This window comes from Dermacentor albipictus, chromosome 4, assembly GCF_038994185.2.
Source record: "Dermacentor albipictus isolate Rhodes 1998 colony chromosome 4, USDA_Dalb.pri_finalv2, whole genome shotgun sequence".
Classification (NCBI taxonomy): Eukaryota; Metazoa; Arthropoda; class Arachnida; order Ixodida; family Ixodidae; genus Dermacentor; species Dermacentor albipictus.
In genome coordinates, this window is record NC_091824.1 from 37440765 (window position 1) to 37467203 (window position 26439).

The 26439-nt window shown below is 44.7% G+C and overlaps 1 protein-coding gene across 2 annotated transcripts in view; it reads left to right on the forward strand.

Annotated features, from left to right (window-relative positions):
• The window catches only part of Vang (Strabismus domain-containing protein Vang), a 191932-nt gene that overhangs the window by 159692 nt on the left and 5801 nt on the right, over positions 1-26439 (forward strand). Inside the window, exons 1-4 of one of the 2 annotated variants that reach the window (XM_065450199.1) lie at positions 2485-2610; positions 7752-8815; positions 13872-13952; positions 16590-16788. In XM_065450199.1, the coding sequence (XP_065306271.1) occupies positions 7811-8815; positions 13872-13952; positions 16590-16788 (1285 nt within the window). In that variant the 5' untranslated portion in view covers positions 2485-2610; positions 7752-7810. Of the gene's footprint in view, positions 1-2484; positions 2611-7751; positions 8816-13871; positions 13953-16589; positions 16789-26439 lie in introns of those variants that run through there. The other variant, XM_065450198.1, reaches the window with a different exon arrangement.

Below are 26439 nucleotides of genomic sequence, written 5' to 3' on the forward strand. Positions count from 1 at the left end.
CAGTGACCCCTCTGGCAGAGTCTTTCATCAACGTCGTGTGAAATACACCTGAATGATATGTCTCAGTGTCGCTTCTCTTCACACTAAGCAATGCTAACGACTCATGAAAAAAACAACAACTCTTGTAATAATTTGCAACATTTATTAGGAAGGGAAACATCGCCACTTGCATGCAGAGGCCAGAAATATGTATAATTCACTCAGTAACTGAAGTGAGCCCAAGCCGGATTCACTCGAAATCAGTCAATAGCAGCCGCGCATGATTGCTAAGCAATCAGTGTGATCATGGCAATCATGACAGCGAAGCAACAGCGAAGTATAAGACAATTATCCGAATGAAGATTACACCACCGAGAGACGCCAGATTCTTGGTCGTGCGAGGGGACTCGGGCTGTGAAATTGAACTGTCTTCTACTATGAGGTCTTGTATATAAATGCTGATATAAGGCCGTCACTTCTGTGAACAATTATTCGACGTCACGCAATGTTTGATCACCTGCAACTCTTATTAAAGGTTATATATATATATATATATATATATATGGGCCGGAAAGTTATCGGGCCCCAGCCCCTTCTCAGAAAAATGAAAATTTGTCGCCTATGCTTCCTTGAACCTTGCAGTCAGTGCGTGCAGCCCAGCGCACCACACGTACGTTCGATTCGCCTGCACCACCTGAATGAGTTCACGAGGTGCGCAAAGCCCGTTCGTTTATGGATGGATGAATGTTATGAGCGTCCCTTTTAAAACGGGGCGGTGGGTTGCGCCACCAAGCAATTGCTATTATACTGCCTGATGTCCTACCTAGGTTAAAGGGACACTAAAGGTCCCTTTAGTGTACCTTTAGTCAACGTGGACTGTTGAAATACCATCCCAGAAACCTCGAAACGCTTCTTTCGTGCGAAGAAGAGACTTATTTTAAGAGAAAATGCATTCTGAAGCGTCCGCGTACCTCTAGCGCAGTTCATATCACGCGCCCTCCGATCGAGGAGTATTGGCGTCATGGTCTCATAGTGACGTTGCGCCGTCGGTGAGTAAAACGGCTCCCGCAGACGGCGCTACGGCTTTTCTGCACAAAACGCAAACGCGCGGCGAGAAACAGAGCCAAGACAGAGAGCCGACAGCAGCGCGAAAACGGAACTATGGTGGCTAGCGGAAGGGAAAGCGCACCACGATAAGCTGGTTCTTTACTTTATGACGCCAACTTCGACGCTCGTTGCAATGGATGACCCTGACAACGACACATTAGCTCGCGATTCTGGACTCCAGTTCAGGGATTTAAGCACTGATGAACGTGACCTGCTGTTGAAGGCTCGCGCTGCCGGCGTCGTTGCGTACGACTACCACGACGGCCTGCTTTGAAAGGCACTTCACGCGACTTCAGTAAGTCGGCGTTGAGCTCGTAATCCTCTGGACGAAAGTGCAGCGAGCACACTACGTGATTTTTCAGCTCTTTGCTAGCGCGCAGTGGCAGAGGTACGGCACTTTTGGCGCAGGTACGTTCACTCGTTGGCGCAGTGATAAGTAACGTTGGATTCGCCGCTGAAATTGCCCTTGGCCAAGTTCCGCGGATCATTCGCGCATCCCACGGCATCACATGGACGTGGCATTCTCGCTGCTTGTTCCAAATGCAAGTTTCGCGAGCCAGCAGGACCACCGTAGCACGACGGGATACAGCTGAAACTCCAAAGCGCGCGCGGCGCAACGTCGAGCGTGCAGAGTCGAGCGAAAACGAAACCTTTCGATCACCCATACTACGCAGGGGTAACCTCAAAATGTTATTTTTTTTTCTTAGAATCGAATAAAAGTAGACAAGTAGCATTGTCTTCCGTCTTATAATCTAATGAAATGATCTTTTTAATACGAGTAGTTGAGTACTAGTCACATAGATTATGATCAGGAGTGCTTTCGTCATCGGGCGAATGTCGCTGGAATCGTGTCATGCATTTACCTCAATTTCTCGGTTACTAAAGCTCACGCCTTAGACGTTCTACAGCATTGCTTTATCACTTTAACTTGACATTCTGGTAACCTTTAGTGTCCCTTTAAACAATAAAAAAAGAAGAAAAAAGAACATTATTAACTCCCCCAACCAAATTTTCTGACCTCCTATTGCGAACTGTGCTTTTGTACGTCTCCGTTTTTTGCCGTTTCTCTACTTTTCTTCCACCAATCCTCCAATCGCCTCTTACTAATCCCTATTACGGACACGTTTACTTTTTCATTGCTCTCGCTGAACCAAAGGGCTTCAAGGAGGCCAGTGGTGCCTAAATCGACCGCTGGGTAGACGTCTTCACATTCTAATAAAACATGCTCCATCGTATCCCCAGCTTTACCGCAGCGATTGTCCGCAGACGTCGCTAGGCAGCTAGCGCCGTCTCCTGACAGCCTACAGAACTATCGTACGTGCATCACGGCTTCCGAGATTCTGTACAGCCCAGTCTCGAATGCGATTGGCGCGCACGTCTTGGAGGTCATGGTTTGATGTCATGCCGAGCACGGTGCTCCAACTGGGCGCGTTGCATCAAGAGTTTGTGCCCGTGCTCATACTGCTGCTGGTCGTGACATGCGGTGCCTTCAAAGGTGCCAAGTCCTCCTCCCATCTGACAACGGTACAGTATGTAAATGCAGTTGCAGCTTTTGTTGAACAAGTTCATGCACGAAGGGCCACTACTTCGATTGTGAGGCTGAGACGAAGTTTACTCCGTAGCTACATCAGTAGCGTGCTGCGCTGTGGAGCGTGAGGTCGCGTGTTCGATACCCCGTCCCCACAACACCGCTGTTACAAATTCCGGATTGCTGGCTTTTACCGCTATCCGGGCCAAACACAGCAACAGTGACGCCGCATTACCGCCACACTGCTCCTTGTGGAAGCTTTGAGGCCAAAAAGTGTGGCTACATTTTCGCGTCTCTTGTTCTACGTAGTTCAGTAAGAACGAGAAGGGGGGTTAACCGAGTAGCCGGATTTTTATGAATTATATCATGAGAAGCTAACAAACAATGACACCAAGGAAAACATAGGGGAAATTACTTGTACCTACTAATTGAATTGAAAGAAATGTTAAATTAATGGCAATGAAAGTGGATGAAAAAACAACTTGCCGCAGATGAGGAATGATCCCACGTCTTCACATTACGAGTGCGATGCTCTTCACATCACGCGTGTGTGTGAAGTTCAAGTAAAGTCAACTGGAAGGACAGAAATCTGTGCTCACGCAGCAGTAAAAAATGTTGTGGCTGTCTATGAAAATATGATATTGCTGTGTGTGTAGACGAATGTGTGTTTATTGTGAGGACATGTAGGGTGATGACAATATATATATAGGTAGGGGATCATATGTGCCGTCTCACCAATATTAGCGTGATCAATGACTTGTAAGACCTAATAGGTACACACATGATGCAAGAACGAATTCTATATTTTTCGGATGCTTACTAGTGGTAAAGTAACCAGATCAAACCATTTTGTGAACAAGGAGAGTACCATGACAGCACTCCTTTTTTGCGAACCGTGGTAGAGCCTGTAAAGTGCCACAGAAAGCTTAGTTGAAAACTAACAAGCAGTATATTCTTTGCTCTTCAGGCCCACTTTGTTGGTGTTGGTGGCTGCTGTCTTGCCGAGTATACTTGGGCCACTGTATAGACAGTGGCCCAAGTGCTATACTGTATATACCACACAGTATAGCATGTGTGGTATCCTCCGATTTTTTGTTTGTTTGCGTTGGTGCAGCTTCAAGGTGAGGTAGCCAGGCTCAGAAAAGTATGTGAGGGTGTGCAAAGAGGGTGTGCAACAAATGATTGAGGATTTTAACATAGAGGGTGTAAGAGTGGGGTTTAAGATTTGTAGGCAGAAGACAAAAGTAATGATGAATAATCAGGCAAGGGAGCAAGAGTTCAGGATCGCCAGTCAGCCTCTAGAGTCTGCGAAGGAGTATGTTTATCTAGGTCAATTAATCACAGGGAACCCTGATCATGAGAAGGAAATTCATAGAAGAAAAATATGCAGATGCCACGCACTGTGGGAATCGATATAAACGAAGCTTTCCATGCTGGATGCTTCGATTGACAATAATTAGCGGCAATGTTGGCAGATAAAGCTTTATTTTTTCTACGTTTAGGCTAACAAGAGAGTGGTGAGTTGATGTTAAACGTTACCTTGCGTTCACCACTGCTGCTTGTCTGCGTAGTACACAGAACACACAGGGAGAGGTGTTTGCTTGAGGCGTCGTTGTGTGCCATATTTTATAACCTCTTAAAGGGTTGAGCATTGTCATTTCCTCACATGGCAAATCGCATTGTGGCAGAAGTATTAAACACTCGGATTATGAGGCAATCCGTAGTGGTGGACTGTGGACTAATTTTGGCACTGTGATGTCCTTTAACATGTCCCAAAATCTAAGTACATGTGCGTTTTCTATTTCACCCCTGCTGAAATGCCGCTGTCGCGGTTGGGATCAAATCCATGGCCTCTAGCAATGCCATAGCCGCAAAGCTAATGCGGCGGACACAGAAGTGTTGATTTGACGGTTGACTGCTTCTGTAGTGTCTCCCGGACCCTGTGGTGTGGTTTAATTAATGCGGCTCTGCTTCTGCACGCCCTGTACGATTTGCCCGCTTGACATATTTGCGTGGTGCTTATTTTTCAGAAATAGCAGCAACGTGCTGTACTGTACCTTGACCTTAAGTTTATTCTGTTTCCCCGCAACCACTGTCGTATAGCAGTGGGGTTTCCTTGCCTTCTCACGTCACCTCCCCCCTCTCTTATATGGGAACCTGCTCTTCTCCCTCCATCTCCTTCTTCTCCTCTTCTCTCTACAGTTCTATCTGCATCTCCTCTGGCCTCGCACATTAGTAGAAAGGGAAGTGCCGCAATTTCCGCAATGCTTCTGAGGTTGAGTCACGGATAATTACAGCTGTCTAGCGGCTAATGTGGCAACGACCAGGGACCTCCAGAGTGCATTGTTCACATTCGACGAGGTGGGGCAAAAACGAGTTTCTCCCATCGCCTTTCCTCTCTTACTCATGCCTGTCATGTATATACACGCTCTAGACCCCCCCTAACATGGTGTGTGCAACAGCAGCAGCCCACAGCAGCAGCAGCAGTAAGTTGAAGGAAGATGCAAAGGAAGCTTCACTTTAATAAAAATGGGGTGGATCGCATATAAAAGACATTGTCAGCTCTTGTGTTCACATGTGTTCACATATCTTTTTCTTGTTGTAAATTGTGCATGTGCCTTTAGATTTTGTTGTTTGATTAGTCGAATTTTGTATTTTAAATACTGGCAAATGATCAGTAATGTCACATGAGATGGTGCCTGTTACAAATATTGGTGATGGATGACTATTTATGATGTGATCAAGTTTGCTTTGTTGCGAGCTTGTTATGCAAGTGGCAGATGTTATTAGTTGCAACAGGCCTCGCAAGCAAGTAAATCAGTGTTAAAAATATTTAGTAGAGTTGTTTTCAGTGACGTCAGTATTGATATCGTCCAATAAAATGACGTGTGTTAGTCTCATTACAGGTCTCGAGTAGCTTTCCGAGTTCTTGTGAAAAATGTTCTGTTTCGTTAAGAGGTGACCTATATATAACACCTATCATCATTTATTAGTCTTGTATGGTAGCAAGCCTTTTGTGGTACAATCAGGTTGAATTTCAATATACAAAGTTTCACATAAGTCTGACGTAATGGCAATGTCGCACCTGTCAAAATAAGATAGTGATGCTTTGATATAGAGTGCTACACCTCCATGTGACGGCACAGTTCACACCTTATCTGCGAACAAGTTCGATCGGTTTGTCATTTCATGTTAGTAGCCTAGTTTAGGATAAGAAATGTCACAGCAGTTACTGAGCCAAGTTTCGAATAAGGCAATCACATGGAATGCGCACTTTAGAGACGCATTCAAATGAAGCAGTGCGTCATAGTGGTTCTGCAGGCTGCGAATGTTTAGATGAAGTAGGGACAGATCAGATGATGCCTTCATTTGTTGACTGAATTGCTCAGTTGCTTGTGACACATTTCTCACGGTCAACACGTTGATGTGTACGTGCCATGCATATTTATATATCAGTCAATGGAAGAATGCACTTTTGCGTGCACCCCTCTTGAGGTGAAGCAGCTTCAATTGGCCCTTTCGATCATTTATGCTGATGAGCCATTGAATCTTAAACTATGTTGTTGCTCTGAAAAAGTTGCGTTCTTTTCATCTTATGTTCGCTGCCTTTATACTGTCAATCATGCACCCACCTTTTGATAATCTCTGCCGCAGCTTTGCCCATTTTGTCCAAGTATGTGGTATCTATCATTGAACTCACTCGTTCATTAGCATTGCAGGCATGTACGTAAAGGTACAGAGTCTTCAAGGTAGGACATTTGTTGTGTGCAAAAAAGCAAATAAAAAATTTAGCTCACGCCTACCTTCACAGTCAACAAAAAATAAATCTGCTGGTTCTGTTCTATTCTCATATGGTAAAGAAGGTTCACTTCAGACAAGGAAACTTGAGCTGGTGACCAAGAATATCAAACATGAAAGCTCTGTATTAATGCGATAGCGTTCAAGCCCCATGTTGCAGAAAATCCTGTGTTGGCATCCAGCATCAGTGTCCTGTGAGAGAAAATTTGTGTAAATTTAGGTATATGTATATGCCACGCCTTGCTGTATGACATGCAGGATGATTGGGTTATACTGGCACACATTTTATCACTAAAATTGCTCATACCTTGTCTTACATTCTTGACAAAGTTATTCCTCAGAATTTTGAGTATGACAGCCCACAAGGAAATGTCATAAAACAGAGCACTGACAGTGCATGCCTCTTATGTTAAATCTTTTCAGACTGAAATATTGAAAGTGTCGAGCAATAACAGAAACTTGAAAATGATGTAAATTTCTTGGTGAGGCTGTGCGCTACCTCCGGGATCGGCCCACGCAAGAGGCTACGTTTCTGCCAGAAAGCTCTCTTCCGTGCATAGCGTTCGCCGCCAGCGTTTCCCGGTAAACATTACGGTTACGTAAGCGGCAATTGCCGGGAAGCATGAGAAGCAGTCAGGGATCTTTGAATAATGCGAGCGTTCCACTCTTAAAGGCGAACCCTAAAGGGATTCTGAATCGATTTTGACGGTTTTATACAAACATACTGAGTTGTTAGAGTAGGTCCATCTGATTATTAATTGACACTTCTAAGTGCTCCATGTAAAGCATGTAATTTATCATAAAGGTTTAAAAATCTACATTGCTGCCGATCGCAGCACACTACATGGCTGAATTTTCAGCCTCCCCATACCCATTTGGTGCAAATTGCCCTAATGACGTCAGTAGGGCAAGGTATTTATTGGCTGCCCAGGGCTTGTCATAGATAATTTTTCCAATTTTATGGTGAACAAATGTTTTTCGTAATTATTGGAATGTTAGTTCATTTGTTTCTATAAAAAAGAAACAGAAAGAGAATGCACAAGAATAATTTCTCAGTACAATTCTTATAAATATTTCATTTTATGTGCAATGTTCTTGTTGTATGCAGCTGTAAAAATTACATTGTGCACATCTGTCCCAACACATCTGTGATTTGTGACTTGTTGCTTTTGTGACTTGTGCAGTTACTATCATAACCTTTGTATTCTCTTAAAATGAAGTGCTATTGCAATTCATTGCCGCAAGGTCTTGCACCTACAGCATGTCCTTGTTTGTAAAGCACAACGCCTAAAGTATGTGAAGAAGAAGCTACACAATTTCACTTGTTCAACCTCTGCAGGAGTGCAGCTGAGGCTGCAGTAGCAGCTGGGCTGACAGCGACGGCCCGTTGGCCTGGCCATGTCCCTCTGGTCGGGGGACGTCCATGGTGGGATCCAGCTGCCACCCAACTACAAGATGTCACACGACAACGAATCCGTCAAATCAGGCCCTAGTGAGCGGTCGCGGAGGTCCTCGTCCTCTAGGCACCACAACCACAGCAACAACATCCAGAACCACCACCAGCAGCACCACCAACAGCGGCAGCAGCAGAAACAAGACGACGGCCCGCAGCATTCGTACCGTGCCAGCCGAAGGCATTCGCATCGCTCCACTAGGTCATGTCCCACACAGGTTAAGGTTGGTGGGGACCGCAGGGATGAGGTCATCGAGGTACAGATCCTCCCACAGGATGACAACTGGGGCGACAACACAACGGCCATCACGGGAAACACGAGCGAGCGCTCAATCAGCGCTGAGGACGTGTCGAGACTTGGCCGGGAACCTGAAGGCACACCCGGAGGCTTCTTTCGCTGTCATATGTGGGCGGGGACCGTGCTGACGAGCATCCTGTCCTTAGCGGCATTCCTCTCCCCTATAGTGATGGTGGCACTACCACGAATCGAGATGCTGGAGTGGAAAGTGCAGAAGTGTGGACCGGAGTGCGACGGCCTCCTCATCAGCTTTGCCTTCAAGCTTCTCATCCTTGCGGTCGCCACTTGGGCCCTGTTCGTTCGACGGCCGCGGGCGACAATGCCGCGCATATTCATCCTGAGGGCAGTGGTGCTGGCCCTTGTCTTTGTATTCATCTTCTCGTACTGGCTTTTCTTCTGCGTCCGCATCTACGAGCGACGTCACCAGGACTACGAGTTGACGTACCTGAGCATAGTGCAGTTTGCTCTGTCCCTGGTGGACTCGCTCCTCTTCATTCACTACATGGCCGTCATCCTCGTAGAAATACGGCAGCTGCAGCCGCAGTACTATGTGAAGATTGTGCGGTCTCCCGACGGGCAGAGCAGGAGCTACGCGGTCGGGCAGCTCAGCATACAGAGGGCAGCGGTGTGGATGCTCGAGAAGTACTATCAGGTGGGTGGCAACTTGTAACACTTAGAAGTGTGCAAATACTTCAAACTTTCAAATAACGAATTGAATACTGCCCTATTCAGTTTGGTCTTTAGATTGAATATAGTCACTATGTTTGTAAAGGAAAATATTTTAAAATTGTTTTTGAATACTTGCAATCACCAACTAGGCGATAAATTTCATTGCTGCAGCTATTGTAGACACAAAATACAAGTTACGTAGTTAACCACACTATATGTCACTCAAGGCAGCCATTGTAGACAGAAAATACAAGTTACGTAGTTAACCACACTATATCTCACTCAAAGAGCCAGACATTTTAGGCCAAGCGGCCATCATTCACACTCGCTAACGAGTAATGAGTATGCTAACAAACCTCTTGTTTGCTCCTAATGCTCCATTTGTGCTTTTAATAAACAGCACTTCATAATTAGCATGCCGTGAAATAACAGAAACTTGCTAGCATTGTGAATGCTGATGGTATATAAGAATGGTCAACTCAATATTTGAAAAATATTGAACATTCAAATTTGATTTGATTCACTTTTAACACTATTCGATTTGTACGCGATTCAGTCTCAGAAGTGACTATTTCTACACCCCTAATAACCATTTTCATTTTCAAGTTTGGATGATATAGGCAATCCAAACTTACAATTCCACAGGCCATGCAGTTCGACAGTAGGAGGTTTTATCCACTGTGTCATGCAATAATGTAAACATGCAATGGGGTCAGAAGGCACATGAATTGTACTTGTCAAAGTTACACTTCTACTTTTTCTGAGTGTATGTTGTAGTTTTTCCTGTACAGTCATTTCAGCATAACTAGCATCAGCGTGATTACACTTTCTTAAGGTGCCTTAAATCACTTGGGGAAGCAAAAATATATTTTATGCTGGTGAATACAAGGCACTCTTTAGTGAAAATCTTCAGGCAGCTATATTCAGAATCGACAAAGTGTAGCTTCACAACTTCAACAGAACTGGAGTAGTGCAGTTGATGCCACCTTTTCCCAACAATGTGAATTGAATTCAATTGAATTCTGGGGCTTTACATGCCAAAACCCTAAATAATTTTGACCACCAAGGGATCTTTAATGTGCCCCCAATGCATGGGAAACGGGCGTTCTTGCATTTCGCCACCATCGAAATGCGCCCTCTGCAGCCAGGATTTGATCCCACGACCTCGTTCTTAGTAGCACAGCACCATAGCCGCTAAGCAACCACGGCGGGTCCCAACAATGTGTTCCTTACAGAGGACAAAAGCAGATGCTATCAACACCCGCTGGCTCATGACTTGTACCAAACCTGAAAAAGTTACAAGTGCTGCTATTTGCTGTCTCCCACTTTGTTTATTTACTGTACGAGCTACTGGAAGAAATATATTTATATGTAACAAACTGCACAAAGACAGTACGGTGCACTAGAAGAGAAGAGGTAGACGAAGAATAAAGGCAGTGTTCGGGCAGCCATGTTTGTTTCCGTCTGCAATCCCCTGCTCGTGTCACACACACACACACGCACGCGCGCGCGCGCACACACACACACACACACACACACACACACACACACACACACACACACACACACACACACACACACATTGTTACAGGGAGAAAACATATCTATTTACAATACATACAGTTAGAAGGTTGTAGCTCCGTAGCCAGGTGTTGTGCCATACTACGAGCACCACGTGGCGACCACGTGGCGACCACGAGGCGACGGGAGCTGTCATACTACATGCACCACGTGGCTACCATGAGGCTACGAGAGCTCTCTTTTCTCCGCGATGAATCAAAAATTTGACACGGGAGGCGACTTCAAGGAGTGCCTTAGCATCTCCGCGACGAATCAAGAATTCGACGCGGGCGAGGTCATCACCCTGCCTCGCCTGTTTCCTACCGACGAGAACTCGCCCAAACCAGTTCCTGCTGACGAGGGGTCGCCGAAGGGATTTAAGGGAGAACTGGCCCATTGTAAGGACAGAGAGTCGCTTGCAGCCACCCAGTCGGTCTGATTTGCTCCTACTGCTGCCTGTACGCTATCATCCACTATCTGTAAATATTGTATAAAGTTTTTCATTTCTTCTTCGTCAACGGAACGAGTCCGTCTTTCGTCCTCCACTCCGAAGTCACAACACAGGGTAACACCATCTACCAATAGTCCAGACACTTCAACCTCCTCTTCACCTCCCAGCGTCCTTTTGTTCACAGGCACAGACTCGTACATCGCATTAACCCGTGGCAGCAGAAGCTGTGCTTTTGAAAGCACTGTAGAAAATAATGCTTCTTCCACTCCACAATCACCCTCTCTCTCACCAGTACAGTACTACATAAACAAATGTGTTTCTTTTAGGCTTAAGGATTCAGGGAGGAATGATCAGACTTAGACAGTTGGTACAATGATGACTGCTACAGGCAATAGGCATGAAAATGTTTAAGCAAGGATAGTGCGCTTCTTTAAGCCACAGGGGTAAAAAGCAAAGGCATTCATATAATGAGACCTTTGGCTGCGTGGTTAAAGACCCCAAGCAGTCAAAATCAATCCACGCTTCTCTGCCACAGGGACGCTTGTAAGCCTTGCATTGACTTTATGTGTTAAACCTCACCAATTAGTCAATCCTCCCGACTTGGAGAGGCAACACTAAGTTGCAAAAGTACTTGCACATTAAACGTTTAGCTAAAAGATTGTGCTGGTCACGGCTTGAATTCTTGCTACCATGAGGGCTGTTAACCTTTTTTCACAAACACTAGGAACACCCTGTTTAGAGCAGCTGCACAAATGACGAGAACTACAGCAACTAATATAAATGGCTGGTTCTTCCTTTTGATACTGCATTGTGTGCAAATTAAGGAATTTATTTGTGGATTGCTGCATAATTTATTTTCTTGCTGTTCCTTCTTCACCTTAGTGTGCTCCATGGCTGGTTTATTAAACAGTACTCTTTCTCTTTGCATTGCCTAAAATTTGGGTATTTTCAGCTAAGCTAAGCATCTGATAAGCTGAATGCATTTCTATAATCCCAATTATGTGGGGAAAACATGGGGAAGGCGGTAAATGCAGATTCAAGACGATGAGCAAAACGAGAGCCAAACAAAGCGAGAGCCAACGTTTCGACAAGTGGACTTGCCTTTTTCAGGTCCTTGAAAGAGACAAGTCCACTTATCATAACATTGGCTCCCGCTTTTACCTTGTTCTCGTTTTGCTCATCTCCCAGTTATGTGGGCCTCATTAGCCAAGGTTCGGCTTATTGTCAGTTGCAACCTGCCACAGTTTTGCAGTCCAAGACAAGGCAGAAGTTAACAGGAAAGTGGAGGGTTTAAATGTACAACTCTTGTTGAACAATAAACGTTACTGGAGCCAATGTTTTGAGAAGGGGCCTTGTCTTCGTCAGGTTGCTTGCCCTAACCTAACGAAAACAATACCCCCTGGTAACAACATTGGCTCCAGCAACCTTTCTTGGTTGACCACTCTTGATCACAATTGTACAATATTACACAAAGGTTTGTCAGCAATTCTTCTGTTGAAATGTAGTAGCTGCTTATGTATAAGTTCGGTTAGGTTATCCATGTAACTGCACACAACTGTGGTAGCTTGTAAATAAGCCGTAATTTGACTAGATCATGCAGGGCTATATTTTTGTTAATGATCCAGCAAACATTGATGGTGATCCGTGCTATGTAGTCTATGCCAATGACACTACGTTATTCTTTTCATCTAGCTGCCCTACCAAATTGATTACAAGAGCTAATGAACTTTTGAATAAACTGCACATGTGGTCACTAGATAACGGTTTGACTATTATTTTGGAAACGACTAAAGTGCTGTTATTTTGCACTAAGAACATATAAATTACTTTCAAGGAAGATTTAATAATGGACAGCACTAAAATTGAACTTGTGTAATTTGTAGGATCTTTTGGTGCATTTTTCTCATACCAAAAATTCTTTATTCCTTAAACTGCTTTTCTCGTTCTAATAAATACTTAACACATAATTCAATTTTTCTGAGCCATCTAAATTATTGTTGTCTTGTCTGGGGTACAACTTAGAACTGAATCAACAAATTGCACATTCTGCAAAAGAAGCCTCATCATGCTATATGTAACAAACCATATGGTTTATCTTCAGCATCTTTATTTTATCAACTGAAGAGACCGAAAGCAAAGGCCCCTTTTAAGTATTGTTTGGTACTTGCATATAAAAATGAGCAGAAAAAAAGTATAAACAAGATTACTTGTATGGCTAACTTGAAGCAACACGAAGCACCCTACAATACAAGAAATACAGAGTATTGGCACATACCACAATCACTAACTATGAATTTCATATGTTGTGCTCCAGGCACAACATATGAATAGGCATATGGCATAGACTACATAGCACGGATCACCATCAATGTTTGCTGGATCATTAACAAAAATATAGCCCTGCATGATCTAGTCAAATTACGGCTTAATTACAAGCTACCACAGTTGTGTGCAGTTACATGGATAACCTAACCAAGTTGTGAATGGCACATGCTGGAAGTCGTGAACCAAGCAGCCCACATGTGTATTATGCTTCTTCATTCTATAAAAACGTATAAAAACTATAAAAACCTTAGTTCCTAAATGACCTTCTTGTTAATGAAATTGATATTGTGTCTTGTTCTCCTCCTGATATTCTTGCTTTTTCTCTCTCGTATGTGAGTTGTACGCTATTATCTTAGGTTAGGAAGTGCATTGAGATGTCGTGCTTTTTTTTCTCTTTTCTTCTTTATTTTATGCATCTTGATTTGTTTTTCTAATCTGTGATGTTTATGCATGGTATGTTATAGTGCTTGAATTGTAAGCAATCACAAAAACTTTGTTTATGCTCGGCTGCTATTCTTGAGTTACGGGTATTTGGGGCGGGTACTTCTGCCATGAGCAGTTATTTTTTCAATTTTCCCTCCACAATGCTGTATTTTGTTTTGTGGAAATACAGCATGCACGCACGCGCACACACACACATTTTGAATTTTGCCGTGTGCTTTGTTGTACTTCTGGAACCTGAGCTTCTCTTTTCATAATGCAGGATTTTCCAATTTACAACCCTTACCTGGAAACTGTTCCAAGTCGCCACCGAAAGCAACAACAGCAGCAGCAGGCTTTCAAGGCAAGTTAATTTGCCCTTTGCACCATCAAGTCAAAAAAGAATTAAGACTGCTTCTTCATTCTGAAGCAGAAAACAGAACAAAAGAGCTGGACATAATTAAAGAAGGGACAGACGACGGCACCGTGCTGTATCCCTTCCATGCGTCCTCTGTTTGTGCTGTTTTCTGCTTAAGTCTTGTTCGTGAACCAAGTCGTGAATGGCACATGCTAGAAGTCGTGAACCAAGCACCCCACATGTGTATTATGCTTCTTCATTCTCATTTTGCTTGTGGTTTTGATTTTAAGCACGATTCACTGTGTTCCATTCCAGTGTCGCAAGTGTAGGGGAGAAAAAGGAAAAACTTCTTGTTTTGTCTGTTATTTATTTATTTATTTATTTATTTATTTATTTTATGCGGAATATTACAGCACTTATACTTTCTGTCTTGCTGAAAACCAACGCCACTGTGTGTTGCCTCAGTGCAAATTCAATTATAACTTTTATATGATATGCTACGCGCTGCTTGATTTCTTCAACATTTTGCCCAAATTTTATACTTATTCCCATCATCAAAGTAACATTATAATTCTTCCATATTTGAGTTTGTGTACATCATCCACCATATAAAAATGTTGCAGTGTGACAATGTCAACCCATTAAGGTTGCAGTTAAGGCCTATCCAGCATCATTATAACATTGCTCTTTGTTTAACTTTGTGTGATTAATGGAAAAGGTATCTTGTTGCAATGTCTGAAAGAATTATATTATAGTGTTCAGTTTATAACCTTCTATCAAGGCAGTTGACACTTGCACAATATGAAATTAAACTTACAGAGGTAGTGTCCACTCTCACAAATTTCTCATTGCGCTCTGTCAGGATTGGGGGCTCAATCCCATCGCTCGAGATCCGTTGCCAAGATTGGAGTCCGACATGAATTCGAAGGTAGCTGGCCTATGCCGTTGTCCAACTTATCCACGCTGAGGACGTTGATGAAGAGAACTGCTTCTCATCGAGAACGAGGAATATGGGTTTACTTACAATATTTAAAGCAGTCTAACATGACTGCTTGAGAAAAAGAGTGTCAGTCCAACATGACTGCACGAGAGAAGTGTCTCAGTCTAACACGACTGCTCAAGAGAAGTGTGTCGAGCATTCGCACCACAGCAGTTTTTATACACTCGGTCCTCCCGCGATACAAGGTGACGCGAACGTTCGTTTACTCATTGTCAACTTGCCGCCGCCCCGCAGAACAGTTTATGCACACATAGGCACACACATTCCGATGTCCGACGCCGACGTCAGAGGAACGCCGTTCCGGGAAACTCGGAACCAATGGTGGGTAGCTCGTTGTCTTGCGTCCCGGTCGGAGCGTGGGAAGCAACAAAAAAACGGCTTTCCCGCGACAGCTCGTTCACGCGTAGCAGATCAGGTCCGCGCTGGAGAGCTCGGGCACAATAGTTCGCCCGCCGAACTCATTTCGTCACAACGGCGATGGGGCTGGAGGAATGGCAGCGGTGTCAGCACAAAGCCCGCGTCATTGAACGCATCCTAGCTGAAGCGACGTAGAGTGGGGGATGCGTGTCTTGTTCCCCGGTCGTAACTGGGTGGCAGTCTTGCATTGCAGCTCGCCATTCTTAACAGCTCACATTCATTGCTATGCTTGGACAGTGCAGCAGAACACAGACAAAAGAGAGATGGAAAGATAGGGCGTCCGCTGTAATAATATAGTATAAGCATAGTAGTATGTGTTGTAGTATAGCTATGGATCCACAACAAACTTGCCTGCTTTCCAGTCCTTCTGTGTTCGCTTTCATTGCTTTAGCCACTCAGTACACAATCTATATTTTCTTTGAAAACAGACATTCCGCAACATGGATTCAGGTTTTCCTGCTTTCACGAAGTTTGCAGTTTTAATTTTTTTTAGAGACAGAGAACATATATACATGCAGTATTCTTGATTTATTACTTTTGCTGAAATTGCTTTCAGTGGATGTTGATTGGCTAAGGCAAACCAGCATTGCAAAAATCCTCAAGGTAAAGAAGCACTGTGTGATGGAAAAAAGTTGTGGTCCACCTGTCAGTAGCACAAAGAAAAAAAGGGAACCTGTGCGGGTTTCTCAGAAAGCTTTGCAGCTAAAGAAAAATTTATCCTAGTCTGGGAATCAAACTTGTTGCCAATGCTATTCCTAGATCGTCACTCTACTGTGTGAGCTCACGAGGAGTCTGTGAGATTGCAGAGCAAGGCCAGAATAATTGACAACTTGAAGCAATGAATAAATTCATTGGGCAAGGAGAAAACAGAATTCCTGTCGCTCCAGTGAAGTGTCATACCAGATGTCATTCCACACCGAAGTCAAAGTGCCCCCAAAGGAGGTCATTGAAGAATAGCAGCCCTGACAAATTTGTTCAAATTTGAAAGATGTAGCTAGGCATATCTTGTCAGGTATGTTTCTTGCTCTCTCTTCCTTCTTTTTCTGTTGCTTGCTTGTGTCCAATTGAAATGAGCTTTCGGAAACCACTTCAGTTATGCAGTTTGTTCTTAAATAACATTGAATCTGTTAGCGCTAGAGGGAGCACTTAGTTAGGTCTCCACAAGTGGTTGTGCTGGAGTAAAAAAAAAGCACGTGTAATGAAATGTGTTATTCTCATGTTTGCAGGTCTACGATGTTGATGGCGTCGCAGAAGAAGACCAAGCTCCACTAAACCAGACGGTTCTGCCTGGAAGGCGATCAGGCCACAATGATCGGTTTTACGAGGAGTACGAATATGAGCGGAGGGTGCGGAAGCGCAGGGCCAGGCTTATTTCAGCAGCCGAAGAGGCGTTTACTCACATCAAGCGGATGCAGGATGAAAATGGTAAGTACCATTGAGACATGAACGGCAGCTTCACTTCACCACGCAAGCACACTTAAAATGGGGAATGCTCAAGGTATATAGTTAACACCAAAGAACTGAACAGAAAGGTAATAAAATCCAAAGATGATAGAAACTAGAGGAAATCCAGAAGACAGCACAAGTTGCTCACCATATGTGCAAGCAAAATGAGCCTACTCACTAATACCTATTTGGTGCAGAAGACATGTTACCACAGCAAGTTGTGAATGGGAGCCAGACTTGTTAGCCACTGCACTATTGCTCAAGTTGCTCATTCAGCAAGTCGGTACCCTGCAGGGTACCATGTGTGGCGCCACGTCGAAAGATGGCATTTTGTGTGCATGACGATGAGCAAAACGAAAACAATGTGAAAGCGAGAGCCAAGGTTCCGACAAGTGGACTTGTTTTTTTCAAGGCGACATTTGCTTTCCCCGCCACAGTGTATACAGGTGGGGTTCTTCTAAAGGGCAGAGGGGGTAAGGCGGGTGGGTGTGGCAACGAGCAAAGGTGTGTTAGCGGCGAGGGTGTAGGATTGAGAATAAAGGAGTTCTGTGCACAAGGCCGGTGACACGGCCGTGTGTCAGCCACATGTCAATGGCCAGGTGTCAGCTGGTGCGTCAACGGCGTGCACAGCAGGGCGTGCACAGCAGCCCTCTATTACCTGCTTCGCTGGTGGTCGTGGGCTATCGTGTCTCTGAAAAAGACAATAAAAGGAGCCGCAGAAACCGGTGCTCGTGAAAATATATATATATATATATATAAAAATATACTGAAATGGAATAAATAAATGAATAAAAGGGAAAAAAAAGAAAGAAAGAAACACACACACACAAGAAAAACACTAAGCAACCAAACTAAGTGTTGTTGCCTGTAGCTTGAAATTTAGCATAGAGAATAGATTCTAAACCTCCCTTTGAAAGGTTTATGCCTATTGGTTTCAATGTCTTGAACTTATGGATAACGTATGATTCTCTGTATTTTCTTTCTCGTTCAGAACAGAAATTTGACTGTAAGATGTAGAGTTTAAGTTCGTCAAAGTTATGACCTGGTTGGTTGAAATGCTCAGCGATGGCTTTGGGAAGCTTTTTAGCTGCCTCTGCACCATGGTCATTTAATCTTTCAATTTATTGTCCTGTTTCACCGATATATTGTTTCTTACGGAAGGAATATTCAAGCATACAAATCACATCCAAACTTGTACAAGTAAAGCTAGTTTTGACTTCGTGTGTACTATAATTATTTGTGGCACATTTAATTTTAGTGTCACTTTGAAGGTGCCTGCAGGTTTTGCACCTGGGGCGAGAACATGCTTTTATTATGGGGGAATGATGTTGGCTGACTTTTGCATGCACTAACATGTCTTTAAAGTTTCTGTTGCAGCGATGGGTAACTCTTATTACATCCGGGAATGCTTTTCTCAGATGCTCGTTACTTGTTAATATTAGGTGGTATTTTCTTAGGACGTTGTTTATGTTTGGGAGTGCATTAGAATATTTTGTTTTATTATAAAGGCTGGCGGTCTGTCAGATTCTGGTGTAGGTTGTTTCTTAGCTAACTGGCCGGCTAGGTCACCTGACATCTCTCCGCTCTATTTCTTTCTATGGGGCTATGTGAAAAATCGTGCTCACGTGATTGAGACGGATCTCAGATTAGTTCACGGCAAGGATAGCGGATGTCTGCTGTATAATTCCGGCATCGGTCATCAAAAAAGCTACTGAAGATGTTATAAAGCGGACTTAGTACTGTGTAGCTGCAGAAGGAGACCTATTCAGACACGTCCTCTATAGGCAACCGCTGGTGTTCAATGGCGCTTATGAATTATAGATAATAAGGGCACACTGAAATATGATGCTTTCTTCTTCTTCTTCTTCGGCTAATTTAGAAGAGGTACATTTTCTTTCTTGAAAGCATCTGTTTTGCCTTTGCTCTACACGTGGGTCACTTCCCGGTCTGTTTATTTTGCTTTTATTTTTCGCCACGAACGTGTTTTTGCAGCAAGTATACATTCTAATGAAAAATAAAACCTGTCACTTTATATTTGCTTTAAGCAAGTTTCTGGTGCAAAATATAGCTTCGCATGCACTCTTTTGATGTGGTGCGAGCAATGCTAGAATTTTGAAACATACTTTGCCTATTCCATTGGTTTTTGTATTTCGTACGTGGTCAGAGCAGTGCTTCAGCCAAGGGATTTTTGTTATCAGTGTGATCAGTCGGCCTTGAGAGATGGATAGTAAGTGTGACATAGAAATGAAAGAAAGGAATAGCTGTGAAGCCGCAAAACCTGCTGTTGATTTTCCTTCCATATCATTATCAAGGTGACGCGGTGTCTATTTGGTTTGCGACAGGCAATGCAGTTGCTTTCAATCAGCTTATTTCAGGGCGCTGCTTTATAATGCGGGAGGGAGCACGCTCACGTGGTAGTTTTCATACTTTGTGAGATTTCTTTGCAGTCGGAAAAAATTGTACGCAATTAGTATGTCGCTGAAAACACCGCATTTATTATGTAATTTTGGGGTGCCTACAAATGCCTCACTGACACTTTGAAAATTAGGACAATACTTCTGGACTTAGATAATTAATTGCAATTGCTGAATTTCAATAATGAAAGAATTACTGGCGGCTACTCCACTGTACTGGAAACAATATGCACTAGGTTTTCTTTGAGCAACGCAACTGCTCTTTTTTTAAGTCTTGGTGCATGAGAGTTAACGTACACTCAGTAACAGAAATAAGGCCAAGCTGGATTCTATCGAAAAAAGAATCAACAGCAGTCATGCACAGCAGCGCTTATTCTTCGACTCGCACAAAAAGAAAAAGAGAGAGAGAGAGAGGGAGGCTGCAGTTCTGGCGAAAAGGCGATGCAGTAATAGTGATAGCCAAGTATGCGACAATTACACGAAGGAAGATTACACCACCGAGAGGACTTGCACTGTGAAATTGAACCGTCTTTCAGTTGTGCCTCGTAGGACTGCAGAACGCCTCCGGAAGGTTGTGAAATTGAACCGTCTCCTACTATGAGGTCTTGTATATACTCGTATAACGCAGTCACTTGAGTGCTTAATTCGTAGAGGTCACACGAAGTTTCTTCAAGCGCAAGAAAAAAAAAACACACACATATATAATATATATATATATATATATATATATATATATATATATATTGACACAGCTATATTTGGCACAACTGTAATGCAGCGGGTATGCACCAGTGGGGATGACGCTGCAGTTGGGCGGGCTTCTAGGTGAAGCGGGGAAACAAAAAAGACGTTGTTTTCCCTTGGATGACTGATAAAGTGCATTTCTCGCTGGTGCTGCTCCGCATACTCATCGATCCCACGTCGTTACACTGGTGGAGATGCGGGGTATTCATGCTTGGCACCCCTTCGCGGAGCCGACGATTGAGCCCGGAATCACAAATGCGCATCGAAACACCGGTCCACCGGTTCAGTCATCTTCTGCTAGGCTTAGCGCCCGAGTCCAGTCCCCTGCAAGAAACTTCGAGAAATCGTTTGCTTCCTACAAATAACATGATCACCGCAACTTCATCACAAGTAACACTACAGAATCCTATGGTCCCAGAGAGCTTTCATGGTGATGCCTTTGAAGACGTCCAAGATTGGCTAGACCAGTTCGAGCACGTTGCCCAATACGACCATAAGACCAGCTCGGCGGACAAACTCTCGAGTGTCTATTTGCATCTGAAGGACAATGCTCCTACGTGGTACGTAAACCGGAAGAGGAGCTTTGCCACGTGGGATGACTTCCACGCACAGCTGCTGGATACCTTTTCAAGCATCGACAGGAGGGAAAATGCACAGCGTCTCCTTGAAATCCGCATTCAAAAACCCAATGAGAGTGTTACTATGTTCTTGGAAGACATGGCCCGTCTTTTCCGTAGCGCAGAACCAGACATGCCAGAGGAAAAAAAGCTGCGATATCTCTTGCGAGGAGTGACAGAGCAACTGTTTGTCAGACTTGTGAGAAATCCACCGACAGCAGTGGCACAGATCACAAAAGAGGCTACAGCCATTGAACGGGCCCTGCAGCAATGATACCGCCAGCATGAAATGAGCAACTCGGCGGCGAACACTTCCGTACTGGCTGCGAGTAACAACATGTCTCCGCGTCAAGTTGTCCGAGAAGTGATGCGAGAAGAGCTTCTGCAGCTTGGCTTTGTTGTTGCACCTACGGAACTGATGCCAGCGTTATCTTTTGTTGCTGATGTGGTCTGGGAGGAAGTCCAGCAAGCTTTTTCAGCGCCATACTGTGGGAACATTCCGCGGCGCCTCACTTATGCGGAGGCTGTTCACCGTCTAATCAACGCAACTTCAACGCTGTTGACACCCGTAACTACAACACCACCTACGCCACAAACAGAGCCGACATCGTCACCCTCGTCGACTCTACCAACCCCGCCGATCGTGCCAGCACAAACAATGCCGTGTTTTCGACATGCGCACGCCACTCCTTGGCTCCATGGACAGTTACCGCCAAACTATCAGCGTCGGAAAACCGATTTGTGGTGCACCATCGACCGTTGACCAGTGTGCTACCATTGTGGCGAAGCTGGACACGTCTATAGAGTTTGCCACAAATGGAACAACTATTGTGCCGCTCAGCATCCAAGCTTTCCTGCCAACTATGCTTATTCTCTGTACGATAGTTGATGCGCTTACAACGACGCTCCTGTGAGCAGTCAGCCACAAAATACGACAACGCCCCGACCACATTCTCCTTCTCCATTTTCTGTGCGCTACAATTCGCCAACTCGTCACAGTTTTGCCGATGTCACTAGGGGCAGATCCCCTAGCCCTCGACGGGGAAACTAGCCGCAGCGACCTCCGGGGGTGAGGTTGCCAATACTCTAACTTCTCCACATCTCCCGTAACCGACGAACGACGATGTGAAGACTACGATGACAAATAAGATGCCCAGTACAACAACGAATACGACGGATACAAGTACAAAAGACGTAACTGACATTGTTAGCGCCGAGCTCATCATTTGCATTAATGGCCAAGAAGTAGTCGCTCTGGTTGACACTGGCTCCCATTTTCAATCATAAGCTTACAGGTCGCCGACAAACTAAGGAAGGTGAAGACACCATGGCACGGGCCCAACATAAAAACTGCCGGAGGTCAGTTGATAACACCTGTCGGGAAATGCATGGCCCGACTCTTAATCGCCGGTTCAACCTTCGTTGCCACCCTCGTCATCCTTACTAAGTGTTGTAAAGAACTTATATTGGGCATGGATTTCCTACGTGAGTACGGCGCCGTGATTAACATCCGTGACAGAAGCGTCACATTTGCCATGAGCTCGGATAATGTCACCCATGAGAAGCAACAACAACCACGCTTACGTATTGCCGCGGACGATGTCATATTTTCGCCGCAGAGTTGCTCTCTCGTACAGGTGGACTGTGACAGCCTGCAGAATGGGACTGGAGTAGCTGAACACATTAGTGCGCTAGCACTGAATTGTGGTGTTTCCATTGCCAGAGCACTTATCAATGTAATCGACGGAAGCACTGAACTCTTGCTGATGAATTTTACTAAGGAGCGCCGACACATCATTAGAGGCACTGCTGTCGCCTGTTTCGACAAAGTGACACAAATGTAAGACTGCCACTTAGCGCAGGAGTCGGCCTCTACAATCCACACAGCTGCACCTATTGTAGACGTTAATCCGACGTTAACGGCCGTTGAGCGGAACCATCTTCTTGAGCTCATCAATCAGTACCAGGGCGGTTTCTCCTCTGCGTCAAGAGTTGGTCAAACGCCACTTACGAAACCACATCATTACTGATATCGATGCCAGATCCATCCGACAAAACCCTTATCGTGTGGCCCCAAAGGAACGCGAAGCAATTCAAAAACAAGTAAATACGATGCTGGAAGATGGCGTTATTCGACCATCTAATAGTTCTTGGGCATCACCTGTAGTTTTAGTGAAGAAGGACGGTAGCCTGCGCTTCTGTGTTGACTATCGGAAGCTCAATCAGGTCACAAAGAAGGATGTTTATCCACTGCCACATATTGACGATTCCTTGGATAGGTTGACAAACGTGTGCTACTTTTCGTCAATGGACTTGAAAAGCGGTTATTGGCAGATCGAAGTGGATGAGAGAGACCGTGAGAAAACAGCCTTTGTGACGCCTGACGGACTTTATAAATTTCAGGTACTTCCTTTCGGTTTGTGTTCGGCGCCAGCAACATTTCAGCATTTAATGGACACTGTGCTCTCTGGACTCAAATGGCAAACATGCCTGGTGTACCTGGACGACGTAATTGTCTTTTCCGCAATGTTCGATGAACACTTGTGAAGGCTGAAAACTGTTTTTGTAGCGATACGCTCTGCCGGTCTCACTATGAAGCCTGAGAAGTGCCATTTTGACTTTCACGAGCTCCAGTTCCTCGCTCACGTCATCAGTAGCCGAAGAGTCCGATCTGATCCGGATAAAATTGCTGCCGTCGCTAATTTCCCGATTCTATCAGACAAAAAGGCCGTGCGACGTTTTCTGGGACTCTGTGCATATTATCGGTGATTTATTGCGAATTTCTCGCGCATCACATGGCCGTTAACACAGCTCACCCGAGAAGATATGCCTTTTACTTGGGGCGAAGACCAGCAGGAGGCATTTCACGAGCTCCGGCAATGCATGCAATCGCCTCCCGTATTAGCACACTTTGATGAGGAAGCCCCGACTATATTGCATACAGATGCTAGTAATGTCGGTCCAGGGGCGGTGCTAGTACAATGGCAGGGTGACAGCGAAAAAGTGATTGCTTAAGCCAGTAGGACATTATCCCGAGCTGAGACTAACTACTCCACCAATGAAAAAGAATGCCTCGCAATGGTATGGGCAGTTCTGAAATTTCGTCCGTAGTTGTATGGTCGGTCTTTCACCGTCGTTAGCGATCACCATTCCCTCTGCTGGCTCATTAATTTGAAAGATCCTTCCGGCCAGTTTGCACACTGGAGTCTTCGACTCCAAGAGTTCGACTTTATTGTTGCATACAAGTCGGGAAAACGGCACGCAGACGCTGACTGCCTTTCTTGGTCTCCTGTTGAGCCAGCAGCACAAGACGATGATGACACGGTCTTTCTGGGACTCGTTGATACTGCCGATCTTTCACGCCAGCAACGGGATGACACTGAATTGCTGCCGCTTATTGATTACCTTGAAGGATGAACCAACAGCGTGCCGAGGCTCTTTGCAAGAGGGCTGGCATCGTACTGCTTGCGTCGCAACATTCTCTACAAGAACTTCTCGCCTAGCGGCAGCAACTACTTACTCGTTCCTTCATCGCTTCAACGTGAAATCTTACACGCCTGCCGCAACAAGCCAACTGCTGGGAACTTGGGCTACACTCGCACATTGGCATGGATTTGGTAGAATTACTACTAGCCGAGACTTACTGCAGTCATTAAACATTACGTTCAGACATGTTTGGATTGCCAACGATGCAAATCGCCATCCGTCAAACGGGCCGGCGTACTCCACCCTGTTGACGTACTGGCCACACCATCTGCACAAGTAGGCATGGACTTTCTGTGCCCCTTCCCAATGTCTGCTACTGGTAATAGGTGGATAATCGTCGCCACGGATTATCTCACTAGGTATGTCGAGACAGGTGCTCTGCAACGGGCAACAGCAGATGGAGCAGCATGATTTTTTCTAGAATCCATCGTGTTAAGGCACGGCACTCCCGCAGTAGTCGTCATAAACAGAGGTACTGCGTTCATGGCCGAGTTTTTAGATATTGTTTACGTCTAAGTGGTACCGCCCACCGGAAGACAACGGCGTATCACCCTCAAACAAACGGACTGACAGAATGACTCAATGGAACACTGGCTGATATTATAAGCATGTGCGTAGATGTAGAGCATAAGAACTGGGACGAGGTTTTACCTTATGTCACCTTCATGTACAATCGGGATCGTCAAGAGACCACTCGCAAGACACCCTTCAGTCTCGTATACGGCCGTGAGGTTACAACAACATTAGATGCAATGCTCGCTCATGAATTTGACGACAATGAGACGGGTGCTGAAGAGATAACACACCGTGCAGAGGCAGCTAGGCAGCTTGCGTGTCTGCGAATCCGCAAACAACAGGACTGTGACGCCAGATGCTACAACCTTTGGCACCGAGCCGTAACATACAACATTAGCGACAAAGTGTGGGTCTGGACACCTATTCGACATCGTAGCATGGGCTCTCTGAAAAGCTCCTGCACAAATAGTTCAGGTCCTACATAGTTCTCCGACACCTCAGTGACGTCAACTATGAAGTCGTTCTAGGCAGCTCTCACAGTTCAAAGCACCGATGGCATTTACCCAAGGTTGTTCACGTGCTTCGTATGAAGCTGTACTATGAGGACTGACAAGACTGTGCAGTTCTTTACCGCTGCTTTCCAAGCCTCTACCATCGGGACAATGATCTTTTCTAAACGGGGAGCAAATGGCGCAACTATATTTGGCACAACCATAATGCAGCAGGCATGCGCCAGTGGGGACGACGCTGAATTAGCGCGGGTTTTTAGGTGAAGCGGGGAAACGAAGAAGACGTTGTTTTCCCGTGGACGACTGATAAAGTGCATTTCTTGGTGGTGCTGCTCCGCATACTTGTCGATCCCACATTGTTACAATGTGTATATATATATATGTTGGGTTCGGAAAGGTGGTCCCCCTCCCCGCCAAAAGAAATGAAAACTCTCGGCCTATGTTTGGCACTTGCACCAAAGCTGTCATTCTTTGGCACCATTGAACCAATGCTTTCCCAAGTCAAATGATTGCAGCTTCCATTGCCATTCTGACTCTCTGGTACTACCACAAGAAGTCAAGAGAAGCATAAAGGAAATGAACTGCTCATTTATTGAACTAGATAATAAAGTAATGGTGAGGGTTAAATTGACAACGAAGTAATATTCTCAAAAGAAAAAGGGAAATGAATATGTAAGAAAAAAAAACGTTGCTGCTGGTGGGAGCCACACAATCTCTCCCTGATGTATGTGATTTTCTACCACTTGAGCTATGGTGTCAGTGATCTCTCCGTCCACTTATCTTTGGTATATACATGCATGCACCATTCATGTACAGCCATGGCAGCTCATATGGAACACCCATTAAACCACAGGCATCACATATAGTATATGCATTCTTAGGAACAGGCAACTTGCAAATAAACCCTCGCATGCTAAGACTGGCCCAGTCAAGACCCCCACTATACAGTGAATGGGAAGAATAAAGGGGACAAAGGAGCTGAGTTTTTAGTTGCAACCATGAGAAATCAACAGACAATCATGTAAAGGAAAGCACAGGTGGAAATAACTGCTTTCTTTATTGAACTGTATGATTAATTAAAGGTTAGATTGAAAACATTAATTAGCACTCTCTACCCTTTCAAGAAATATGAAAGGAAACACGCAAATTGTTTGATGAAAGTAAATGTTCATAGGGAACACCACTTCTTACATATTTTTAAGTTGTCAGATTTTAATTCATGCGTGGCAAGTAACCATTGCTTAAAATCTAATTCGGTGTTCTCCTCACGTTGCTCACAAAACTGTACATGTTACATAAACCTTCTTTGTCGCTTGTACCTTCACGCTGGTCCTAGGATGAGCT